At 39.3% G+C, this 13151-nt stretch overlaps 1 protein-coding gene across 1 annotated transcript; it reads right to left on the reverse strand.

The window, feature by feature from the left end:
- Positions 1-2831: 2831 nt before the first annotated feature.
- On the reverse strand, positions 2832-7666 carry LOC121549998 (homeobox protein engrailed-2a-like). Its single transcript, XM_041862046.1, has 2 exons — positions 6828-7666; positions 2832-4834 (listed from the first exon to the last, which is right to left on the reverse strand). The coding sequence occupies exons 1-2, from the start codon at positions 7309-7311 to the stop codon at positions 4515-4517; spliced, it is 804 nt and encodes a 267-aa protein (XP_041717980.1). The 5' UTR covers positions 7312-7666; the 3' UTR covers positions 2832-4514.
- Positions 7667-13151: the final 5485 nt, after the last annotated feature.

Genomic DNA, 13151 nt, shown 5'->3' on the forward strand with positions numbered 1-13151 from the left:
TGTGATTATTCTAATCATAATAAAAGTGAAGAAGTACTAAAATGTGATGTCTGTGTTTTAAATTAGTATATTTGTGTCACCTTTATTGACTAACCTACAGTACCAGTCAAAAGTTAGGACACACCTACTCATTCCAATTATTTTTTTTATTTTTTATTTTTACTATTTTCTACATTGTAGAATAATAGTGAAGACATCAAAACTATGAAATAACACACATGGAATCATGTAGTAACCAAAAAAGTGTTAAACAAAGATTCTTCGAAGTAGCCACCCTTTGCCTTGATGACAGCTTTGCACACTCTTGGCATTCTCTCAACCAGCTTCATGAGGTAGTCACCTGGAATGCATTTCAATTAACAGGTGTGCCTTGTTAAAAGTTAATTTGTGGAATTTATTTCCTTCTTAATGCGTTTGAGCCAATCAGTTGTGTTGTGACAAGGTAGGATGGTATACAGAAGATAGCCTTATTTGGTAAAAGACCAAGTCCATATTATGGCAAGAACATCTCAAATAAGCAAAGAGAAATAAATGACAGTCCATCATTACTTTAAGACATGAAGGTCAGTCAATCCGGAAAATTTGTGCAGTCGCAAAAACCATCAAGCGCTATGATGAAACTGGCTCGCATGAGGACCGCCACAGGAAAGGAAGACCCAGAGTTACCCCTGCTGCAGAGAATAAGTTCATTAGAGTTACAAGCCTCAGAAATTGCAGCCCAAATAAATGCTTCACAGAGTTCAAGTAATAGACACATCTCAACATCAACTGTTCAGAGGAGACTGTGTGAATCAGGCCTTCGTGGTCGAATTGCTGCAAAGAAACCACTACTAAAGGACACCAATAAGAAGAAGAGACTTGCTTGGGCCAAGAAACACGAGCAATGGACATTAAACCGTGAAGCATGGAGGAGGAGGTGTGATGATGTGGGGTGCTTTGCTGGTGACACTGTCAGTGATTTATTTAGAATTCAAGGCACACTTAACCAGCATGGCTACCACAGCATTCTGCAGCGATACGCCATCCCATCTGGTTTGGGCTTAGTGGGACTATTATTTGTTTTTCAACAGGACAATGACCCAACACACCTCCAGGCTGTGTAAGGGCTATTTGACCAAGAAGGAGAGTGATGGAATGCTGCATCAGATGACCTGGCCTCCACAATCACCCGACCTCAACCCAATTGAGATGGTTTGGGATGAGTTGGACTGCAGAGTGAAGGAAAAGCAGCCAACAAGTGCTCAGCAAATGTGGGAACTCCTTCAAGACTGTTGGAAAAGCATTCCAGGTGAAGCTGGTTGAGAGAATTCCATGAGTGTGCAAAGCTGTCATCAATGCAAAAGGTGGCTACTTTGAAGAATCTAAAATCTAAAATATATTTTGATTTGTTTAACACTTTTTTGGTTACTACATGATTCCATATGTGTTATTTCATAGTTCTGATGTCTTCACTATTATTCTAAAATGTAGTAAATAGTAAAAATAAAGAAAAACCCTTGAATGAGTAGGTGTGTCCAAACTTTGGACTGGTACTGTATGTGATGACAACACAAACCTCTGGGAACGTAAAGATATTGGATGAAATTCACTTTTTTTCACAATTTTTCATGAGAAAACATAAAACCTGTAGCTCAGTTGGTAGAGCATGGCACTTGCAACGCCAGGGTTGTGGGTTCATTTCCTACAGGGGGTCAGTATGAAAAATGTATGCACTCACTAACTGTAAGTCGCTCTGGATAAGAGCGTCTGCTAAATGACTAACATGTAAAATGAACTTACACTGAGTGCACAAAACATTAGGAACACTTTCCTAATATTGAGTTGCACCTCCTTTTGCCCTCAGAACAGCCTCAATTTCTACAACGTGTCGAAAGCATTCGACAGGGATGCTGGCCCATGTTGACTCCAATGCTTCCCACAGTTGTGTCAAGTTGGCTGGGTGTCCTTTGGGTAGTGGACCATTCTTGATACACACGACAATCTGTTGAGCGTATAAAGCCCAGCAGCGTTGCAGTTCTTGACACACTCAAACCGGTGTGCATGGCACCTACTACCATACCCCGTTCAATGGCACTTGAACCTTTTGTCTTGCCCATTCACCCTCTGAATGGCACACATACCCAATCCATGTCTCAGTTGTCTCAAGGCTTAAAAATATTTCTTTAATCTGTCTCCTCCCCTTCATCTACACTGAATTTAAGTGGATTTAACAGGTGACCAATAACGGATCATAGCTTTCACCTGGATTCACCTGGTCAGTCTATGTCATGGAAAGAGCAGGTGTTCCTAATGTTTCGAACAAGCAGAGGTTGACATTTACGCATTCAGCTTTGTTGTGATATTTCTATTTTATTGTAGGCCTTGTGTCACATGAAACCAATATTTTGGTCATTGTTTGTTTGTATTTATCTAGTAGTCTTATTGGTAAGGTAACGTTGTAGAGTCAAAGGTCTTGAGAACTGAGTGTCAGTTTGGGTACTACATCTAATAATAGGCCACCACTCATGTACCCTTCTGGGCTGGACCTAAACACTCAGGGGTAGTAATAGTAGCAACAGATGGTAGGCACATTCAAATCATGTAAATATACTCCATTTTAGATTTTTTTGGCATTTTGTCATTGACCTTTTTGGTCGAAAGGTTACTACGAATGACTCTTTGGTCAGCGGTGTTGCCAAAAACAGTGACGTCATCTACAGGGCTCCACTCCTATTTGGCAATGGAGGGTCACGTTTTCTTTCAGATCTTTCTGTGTTTGCATAGAAATGCCCATGTCTCATAGGCGTTCAGTTATCCTGGACTATGGATTATAGAAAAATGATGATGCTAGATAAGTGGATCTTCAAGGTTTATTGACTTTTCTTTTCCAGTTTTTCATGAGGCAGTTAATTACACAATTAATACATACATGATAATTATGTACATTATACCAAAGAATACTTTGAACATAAAATAAAAATAGCATTCTATAATGTAATTTCATTTAAACATATTCATCTATAGATAGATATTCGCTGATGAGTAAATTCAATATGTCACACCAGCAGGTTTCATGAAGGCAATAATCTTGAATCAAATAGTCTGCATTTTGAAGTAATACTGCTTCTCTGATTCGGCACAGTTCTGTTTCATAAAAAAGTTCTCGCTTGAACTTTAAGGCAAAGTGTGTTCAGTTTGGTGGATTGTAATTCACACACACTTTTTGCAGATACACAACAAAACAATTCAAAAGGCAAAAGTCCACAATTTGGTATGGATAGTCTAAAACTTAGCTTGATCATACTCTCGTCGACAAAGACCGAAGTTTATAAACACAGTTATTTGCCCAAGTACAACAGATTGCAGCTTTCATGCAAAGGCCCCATAAACCATTTTCAAAAAGAAGTTATTGCAAGATAAACAAGCAGTGTAAACACCTCAGAAATCTACTCTAAAGCAACACCGTTCATTGGATAGATTTTTTTCCCCTCAATATAATATATATAAATACACATATGAAATCCTTTCAACAACAATAAAAGAGATTTTCAACAATTGTTATACAGTCACTAACGGTTTCGCCTGTTTTTTTTATTATATATATGTATATTAAATAAAATGTATATAGAGAAAGAGCTCCATGGGACGTATAGTTGACAGCCTACGCCGGATACCTTGGGCCTACTTTTGATCAAGTAGGCCTATAATACTTTCAGCCAAGAGTGCGTTAAACGTTTTGTCATCATTGTCACAATGCTACAGAGTTGTCTCTCACGTTATAGGAAGCATTATAATCATTCAAAACAATTTGCTACAAAAGATTATTTATATTGCTCTTCAAAAACTATTTATAGAGGCCTTGGTACATTGATATAACACAGAACACACCATTTTTTTCATGGAAATGAACTTGGCTTAGATGTAGTTATGAGACTAAACTAAATGTTCATCCTACCTACTAGCAATGTATGTATTATGTCTGCTAACCAAAACATTGCTACCCAATCACTTCTGTGGTTATACGAATTTTCCAAAAATAGTATTAAAATCCATCTACTTTTCAATTAAGTCTGCACATCACTGACACTCAAAACCCTTGCTATGTCCTTTTTACACTAAACCTCAATAAAACCATAATAACCATGGAAATAAAATATATTGTCAGCAAATGTATTAAGATTCACAGTTGCCTGGATGCAGCAGAAAATATTCTTTGGACTTAAGCAGGTTGTTTTTCACTTCACTGACAGATCTCAACGTCAAGTGCCAGATAAAAGCGATATATAATGTTAAAAATGACAATGAATAGCAATATAAAATGAAGTGTATAACAAGAATGTATACTTTTCCTGGAAGAAAAACGACACACGTTACAGGAGATTGAAAACATACCTTTTTACAACATATTTTAATAGACATGATATTTCAGAAATATCTCTATATATTTATCAATTTATGCTGGTATATTCTATACACTGGCCCTTTATTCGGTGAAATTATTGCATTGTAAATATACTGATCTGTATCTCTCGAAATCAATCGCTGTCTGATTTGTCATCTTTTGACGTCGTAGCATGATTGTACAGTCCCTGTGCCATCAGGTGCAAGGCTAGGGTGTTTTTTGCGCCGGTAGCCTTCTTGATTTTTGCCCTTTTGTTCTGGAACCAGATTTTGATTTGAGATTCGTTAAGGCCGAGTTCTTGCGCCAGGGACTGTCTCCTTTGTTCGGTCAGATACCGGTTCGTTTGAAACTCGGTTTTTAGTCTTTGTAGCTGTTCAGCTGTAAAGGCCGTCCTTGGTCGCTTGTCCTCTTTGCTGGCGGTGGTTTTCTTCTTTGGTTTTCGAGATCTCGGTCCTGTGTTTTAGAAAAAGTATTATTATTAGCTAAACCAATCAAAATAGGAAATGTGAAAGCTTGGTGTAGCCTATTGGATATAAGTGTTCCAGTTACTACAACTATGTAGTAATACATACATTAATTAATTAATTTAGCCCCTACTTATTTATTTATTATTACACTGTATGCCAATAACTCATACAATCTTAGAAAAAAAGGTTCCAAAAGGGTTCTTCGGTTGTCCCCTTAGGAGAACCCTTTTTGGTTCCAGGTAGAACTGTGGAAAGGGTTCTACCTGGAACCCAAAAGGGTTCTACTTGGAACCAAAAATGATTATTCAAAGGGTTCTCCTATGGGGACAGCCGAAGAACCCTTTGAAGTTCTAGAAAGCCCCTTTTTAATGCAAAAATAAGAATTTGAGTGTTCTTTTATCATTTCAACGCATACCATATCACACAATAGTTGTCAAAATAGTGAGGAATAAAGATGAATATTGATAATGTAATAATGTAACCGTTAACCGTAGTTCCGCACTTCTTTACGTAGAACAATGCATTGGGAGATATAGAGATGGTAGGTAGGCCTATACCGATGGGGCATGTCGGTTCAGTAGCGTGTTATAGTCATTGGAGGATATGCTGAGTAGACCTGAAATATATCAACACAACTGGAACGCCCATCTCAAATGCAACTTACTGAATAATATAAAAAATATATTTTTCGTAAATAATTGTTTCTATTCTACTCTTCATTTTATATACAGTTAGGCTAATAGCCTTTTGGCTTGATGATGTCTAGTGGAAAACATTGGCCTATATCGTAGCCTATTGGTTGCTGAATTCGGTCTTTGGCTGTTGTTAATTACTCCAAGTTTGAACTTTGGTGGGTAAACATGATGGGTTGTAATTGAGTAGTAAATTCATTTTGACCTCATCATTGATGGTTTTATTTCATTGTTTTGAGTGGTAGGCCTACAAGATCGTCAGCCCAACTATTTGATTTAAAAAAAAAGTGGTGACGTCTGTTTAGGCAAGTAGGCCTGGATGACAATCAAAGAGATTATTCAATACATTTGGAGCTTGCTGGAGATGATAAACCAACGTACAACTTTTTAAGATATGCAGCCCATGGGGATACCATCGAATAGTAGTCTACTCCATGCGACCGACGTTACATAATGCATGAGGACATTTTGTACAATACGATTTTTAGAAATAAATAAAAATGCATTCAAATATTCGAGTTTTTACACAAGTAGCATATAGAATAATGATGGAAACGTTCATGTTTTATGTGCTAAATATGCTAAATATTTAGAGACCCAGGCAACTCCATTGCGAAATCTCATGCATAAACAAAAATAGGTCCTTAAACCTATTGTATTTTATTTTATTCAATAATTGAAAGACTTATTGTTTTGGTGATATGTGCGCCGATGTTTATAGTAACCTATAGTTGTAGGCTAACCTAGTATTAAATTGGCTATGATCTAGCCCAAAGCAATAGCCATCGCAATGATGGTATAATATTCGTATTATGGGGTTATAATTTAAATACTCATGAAAAAAACAAAATTGTCGGAGGCTATTCCAAAATTCGGAAAATTACTATTTATCCCGCACACTATAGGCTTTTAACATTAATGTGTAGACTTCCAATACCCCTGCGTTTGCACATTTCAGTTTTAAAGCAATGCAAGATGCTATTTTGAGCGGCTTGTTTAGTCTCGAAATTGTGCCCTTATTCAAACTCGTGGCTATAAGTTAGCGTTCTTGAATATTGATAGGCTATCGGGTCTTATGCTTTTATTATTAGTCTTATGTTTGCACCGATACACTTTGAAGATTTTGCAAGGTTAGAATGTTCTATTTTCATTTTTCACAATTTAAAACAGGCGAACACAATTTGCCCTCCTTTCCTGGAAGAACTCGGTCAAGGCGTTTGAGGTCAGTGTTACAACGGGTCGGGGTATTTCAGGTTACAAAGACGAGGGGAAATAATCGTAGCCTACCTGATGAGGGCCTGTCCGAGTATCTGGTGCAGTACACCCAAGCTGGCCAGAGCATAGGCGGTTTGGATGGTGTATTTGAGCTGGCTTGAGAACTATCCGAGTCCGAGCTTAGGCACTGATCTCCATTCTCTCCGCGGGGTTTCAGGGGCGCTTCGGTCGCTATTTCAGCCTTCTTGGCCACGCCGCCTGGATGAGGAGTGGAAGTTCCCTCGGTTGGCACAGTACTCCCCACTTGCTCCGTTCTTGGAACAGCCGGGCTATGGTTCACTCTGGTAGCGTGACTACTTTCTTCATGGTTTGTGTTTCCTTCTTTTTTCCGCCCAAAGTCCGGCCGTAAGATATTATCGATAAAGAAATTGGTGACTCGATGCGGGATCTGCTGCAGGTTGCCCGGCGCTTGTAATAGGGGAAGTATCACTCTGTTTGACTCATCCGCCGACCCTTGGCGCACCGCATCTCTGTTGCTATGATCATTTTCTTCCATACTGATACACTTTCCAGTTGTCTTTCCTTAACCCCTGTATTGCTCTCCCGCACCGAAATGAGCGCAATCCACTTCTATGGGACGCGGAGCTTTTCAAATGTTTGAATAAAGGTTTTAAAAAAAGAAAAAATAACGTCAAATCTTGTTGAGTGTGCTGGACACCATGCAACCCTTTGCGATAGTGCCCACAGACAAAAACATAGTTTTGGTCATATATTCCCAAGCTTGGCTATCCTATATTGTTGCACTGGATAGACACCATTTGTCATTTGCCCATCCAATTTGGTACTATCCGTTTTCAGTCTATCCAATACAAGTGCTTCAATTACTAAACTAAGGGTAAATATAGAGGCTTCTAAATGATCCTGAAATACTCTCACTGGAGTTTTGTTCTTATTTTCAATACGAGCCCCCAAGTGACGTTGCAGCCGTTATCCTAGACACGTGCCTTGGACCAATAGACTGGGAGAATGTTTACCACGTGACAGTGACTCGTGAATAATCGACAAACGCCTTTTTAAAGGAAAAGCGTTCTGGAATAAAACGACAAACCTACCCTAAATTTCTCTTATGTTTGATTTACTATTATATTGGTGACTTTGTGTTGTAGTCGGAGGTAAATGTTTTCCATTCATGCGTAATGCATGCTTAATCTGGAAATGGTCAAACGCCTTTCCATAAAAAGTATTATATTGAAATAGACTAATTCTAAAAATGAAATTGTAAGATTGGGCAAATATGGAGAGTCGGTTAATTGCCTGCTGTGTGAAGTCCGCATGTTATAACTATTTTGTTTCGGGCATGTAACTAGTAGCCTAGTATCGAAGCTGTAACCAACTACTATGGTACATTAGGGATAGTCTCTGCAACCAAAATTGGGTGGGGGGATACCGGAGTCTGTATAGCTCGCATTGAAGCTCATCCATATTAGTAGGCTGATGTACACTGGGTTTGGGGGTTTTAAGTTTTTGTTTTTTAACTCGGTGCGTTTTTTATTTGGGACATTGTGTACCTCTTTTACTTTATGGAGCTCTTCATTTTGAGGAGTTATTTATGATATTTAATATTGCAGATTCGTCTCGCTTGCATCATGACATTGACAGGGCATTGACCATCCCGAGTTTCTAAAGCCCCATCGTTAATGGCCAATTCATGCAATCTCCTAGCCAGTCATGCAATCTCCAACTCCTTCTCATCTCTTCATATGCCCTTTCATGATTATATAAAGGTTCAAAGCAAAAATGGGTCCCTAGCCCTTTAAACATATATGTTACGCAAACAAACTGTTGTGTTCATGGTTGCACATGATATAGAGTCGCGCCAAAGACAAAACTTGGGAAAAACTTTACTGACCAACTCCTTGGCTGTTTTCACTTAAATCAGGATTCAGAGCGTGCCTTGCAATAGTCGTCTGAGTTAATTTGCTATTTGATCTGAAACGTCATGTTGGCTACCCAGTGCGTAAAACCGCATAGCTGAAGGTGCGCATGAGTGAGTGATGACCATTAGATGATTATCTTGTATTTAGCATTGGACCCATAGCATTAGTCAAATATAGGTGAAAAATAACTGTGAATTGTCGAAATGTTTTCGACCTCTCCTGGGCCAGTGGGCATTAGCCTATCTGATGTAAATTATTGTCACGCTAATAATTGTAATTATTTGTAGCTAGGTAGCATAGAAATGTTAAACTTGTGGCATTTCACAATTAAGAGGAAAAAGTTGTTTCAACTCAGTCTCCCCAAAACGATAGGTCATTATTATTGGTCAACTCATGCGTCCGAACGTTCATGGACTATTTATTTTGGACTCCCAACAAGAGTGTTTAGGGAGGACGGTGGAATTACTCTCCAAGAGGGCGTTTTAGAATGACAGTACCTCTTTGGTGTACTAAGACCCTATAATTAGGCCACATCTTTTTAGGCATTGTCCTGCGGTAAATGGCCTAGTATTTCACTGTTTCAAAAACCAGTCGGCTGACTGTGCCCTATTTTGTGTGCGACCTATTGCATTTATTTTGTTTGCATTTATGTACACGTTTAAAATGGAAGCGTGTCAGCTCAACAGAGAATGCATTTCGAATAGGCCTACACATTTTCTTCCACATTGTGTAGGCCTATTGGCTCATGCAAAATGGCCAAATCATGTGAACCCCGCATAGGCCTACTTGTACGATAGTCATTTTGACAAATAGCCTGGTGGTTTCTGTTAATAAATTCTTACATTTCCACCATAGAGCAATCTCCATACGTCATCCATTTTCTAGCAGTGCCTGACTTACAATAGCCTACATGGTAGGGAGCGGTGGCAGTCCTTGCACCATGCACAACCGCCATGCAGTGTCGGTTTTATCGCTCCAGCTGATGGAGTGAAAGTTCTGAGTAAAGGTTGTAATTAGATAGGCCACTCTCATGCTGTGATTGTTTCTCACTTGTGAGGGATACCCAGATTATCCCGAGCACTAATAAATGAGCAGGAGACAATGGTGGCCAGACAGGCCCGCTACCCCCTCCGCCTCTCGCTGCTCTCGCTGTCAGCCACAGCAAAACAGGGCTGGCGTGGAGGAAACCACACGATTTCAAGTCAAGAGTCATACAGACCAGACCACAGCCAATTATTAATGAGGTGCTTCAATAGGCCTATATGGTGGTATTAAAGATCGAATAGATTTAGTTTTATGCGTTTTGTTTTGCAGGCTCTTATAGACCGCATAAGCCTATAGGCCTATACATGTCAATATTGAAGGGCTACATTGGTTGTTTTTTATTGATTCTATTGGACAGTATGGCATCGTATATCCCTTAATTGGTAGACTTCGTCTATTTGTGGTGTGTCACCCTGCACCCGGTTAACATACTTTTCTTAAAATGTTGACATAGAGGCTACCTCACATTTTCTTTCTACCTTTATAAGGTGCACATTTTCCGTTGTTTGGGTTATGTTGCCTAAAGGTTAGGTTAAATTAAGTCACAAAAAATGTTAGGCTACATTTGATGTCTTATCATCCCAACATAGTTTCGTGATCCAGAATCCGTTTTTCGTTGTAGGCCTATATTGCTTGCAATTGTAGCCTATAGTTTTTTCTTGTAAAGAATGGTTACTAATTCAATGTGGATGCGTGTAGCCTATAGGCCTAGTCTATTTTTTCTGTATTAAATGCATGGCTAAGTTATACATTTAGATAGGCCTATAACATGATAATAAACGTGTATTTGGCCACAACCTTCTTAGGACAGTCTTTACCTATCTCTGCAATATGCCCTGGTATGCATTTACGCATTGTGCATATAATTTCGTTTTACGATTGAGATAGTAACCCATCTCTCGTAGCCTACGGTAGGCCTACATGAGATGTATGCTTTAGCATTGTGTCAGTTTGGCAATAACGCCCCCTTTAAAAAGTAGTGAGATTCGTAAAGGGGTATGCCACATTGACATTTTTATTATGCCTGAATGTGACATCATTATGGTTATCATGTGATGTTGTTGTTGTTGTTTGTGTTGTGCACATTGCATATAGCTTATTAGTCTGCTGGTGGTCAATGCCGCAACAGAAGAGCTCACACCTGGTTTGCAAACGGTATTTGATTTACTAAAGATTTCTTGGGTATTCGCACGTCCGCACCAGTCTAATCCCCCCAGACAAAACATCGCGCCCTGACAGCAACCCTATACCTTTCCCTGAATGGACACTGGCCCGACGAAGGAAATCAGATATTTACCCAAAGCAGTCAATTTTCAACGAATTCCAAGGGATTTATTATTTAAAACACCTACATTTTGCAGACGCTCTTATCCAGAGCGACTTAAAGTTAGTGAGTGCATACATTTTCATACTGGCCCCCCGTGGGAATCGAACCCACAATCCTGGCGTTGCAAGCGCCATGCTCTACCAACTGAGCTACTGGAGGCCCTATTGCAATAGTTGGCAAAGAAAGAATGATGGTAATCGGCAAAGCGAAAGCCAGGGCATGTCAATTATGCCTCTTATGGGTATAGTAGTCTTGTGCTTTCATGTGTTCAGTAACCTGGTAAATCTAGGCCACTTTTTCCTATGATTGTAAGTGTAGCCTCGTTAAACACTTCCAATGAAGTTTGTCACTCATAACATCAATTGAGTCTGATTATTGTATATTAACGCAAAATAAAAGACAATCCGTAGGTTATTATGAACATTCACATTTAGCTGTATCCTATCTAATTTTGTTAAAATCTGAAAGAAATGTTGCTTATGTAAATGATATTAGCCAATAACTCATTTATGGTTATGTAAAATTGATGTTATGCATTTATATATTAATGTGCTCCTTCAGGGTAGGTGGAAATATTGATAACCCTTAAGGCCATGCATGCATACAACCCAAACCTGTCACATTTCTACAGACTTGCAATGTGCCTGCTAAATGACTAATAAAATGTTATGCAAATGTTTATTGCAGACTAGCCTATAGGCCAACATGAATCGAGAAGTAAGAATTCACTGAATTCAGTCCAAGACTGTCTACTTTGGAAGATGCTGTGGCTACGTTTTTGTGTAGTCGTCGTCGTCGCCCCCCCCCCCAATATAAAAAAATCTGTGTTGATACATTTCATGTGTCTGCGTATACAACTTCAAGCGTTTTTCAGATAATTTTTAAATGTACATTGGTTAGGCTTGGCCTACGTGTGCATATACTGATATACTGCAAACCGTTCTGATTCCCTAACCCTATTTTTCCTGTTTTTCTTTTGGCTAGGATTTTCTGAGACGTCACAAGAAGTTACTGCCATGGATTGAGAACCTCCACTACAAAAGTTGACGACGCACAGGGAAGGATTTGTGAATGGACGCTGTGTACGGTCTGTGCCAGCTCATAGATCATATGCGCAGTGAGACCGTTGCAGATGTGCCTTATTCGCCACCCTCCCTCTCCCACCCCGGCCACCGTTCCTCCCTATGAATGGGGTCGCTAAGATATCAGCTCTGTCACCAGGGGTCGGCCCAAAGCCGCCAGCTTCCTGTGCCCTTTCAAAACCTGAAAGCACGTCTCTCGCATTTGATGATTCTGTATAATTTCTGTGGTTTGTCTCGGTGAGAGCTGCGTTTTTTCATTCTAGGTCACTCAAGAGCAGAACAGTAATATCACAGTCAAAGGACTGATCAAATCCACACACCATCAATCCTGGCCTAAAACATCCCCGTCTTTATTTTTGCCTGTTCTTAGTAGCCTAACTGTGTGTTTCCAGATGTCTATGAAGTAGGACCTATAATTAATTACAACATGAGTGAAATAGTTTTCCTTCCAAAAATGTTTAATTAATTATGTTAAAAAGCAGTTTACTGTGTTTGAATGGTGTGGGCATACCCTACCACAACAACAGAATGATTTGGGCATATAAGCCTTCCCGTCATGAAAAAGATTTAATGCGAGTAGACCGCTGATGCAAGCTCAGCGAATAAGCAACATGAGCCGTCATGTTCTATGAGGAAATAGCAAGCATTTATATATATAATTGATATATTGCAGGTTAGCGTTTAATGTCATGAATCTTGTTCTGGAGGCAGCTCTGCCGAGTGGTCACTAGCTGGCACAGCCACAAAGTAATAAAAGCAACATTTAAATGTAACCTTAAGCACATTGCTAACCCTAATGCCTAACCATAACCTTAAATTAAGACCAAAAAGCTAAGTTATGTTTTCATGCATTTTTACAATATATCCAATTTTGACTTTGCAGCTTGCCCATCTAGCGTAAATCGCTCAGTTCTGCCTCAAGGACAAGACTCATCCCAATAAACGTCAACCTGCCTTTGAGAGAGACGTTTATGGTGATGTTTTTAAAGTGTTTTTTTCTTCTTCT

Source organism: Coregonus clupeaformis, chromosome 34 (assembly GCF_020615455.1).
Source record: "Coregonus clupeaformis isolate EN_2021a chromosome 34, ASM2061545v1, whole genome shotgun sequence".
In the NCBI taxonomy this organism is placed as follows: Eukaryota; Metazoa; Chordata; class Actinopteri; order Salmoniformes; family Salmonidae; genus Coregonus; species Coregonus clupeaformis.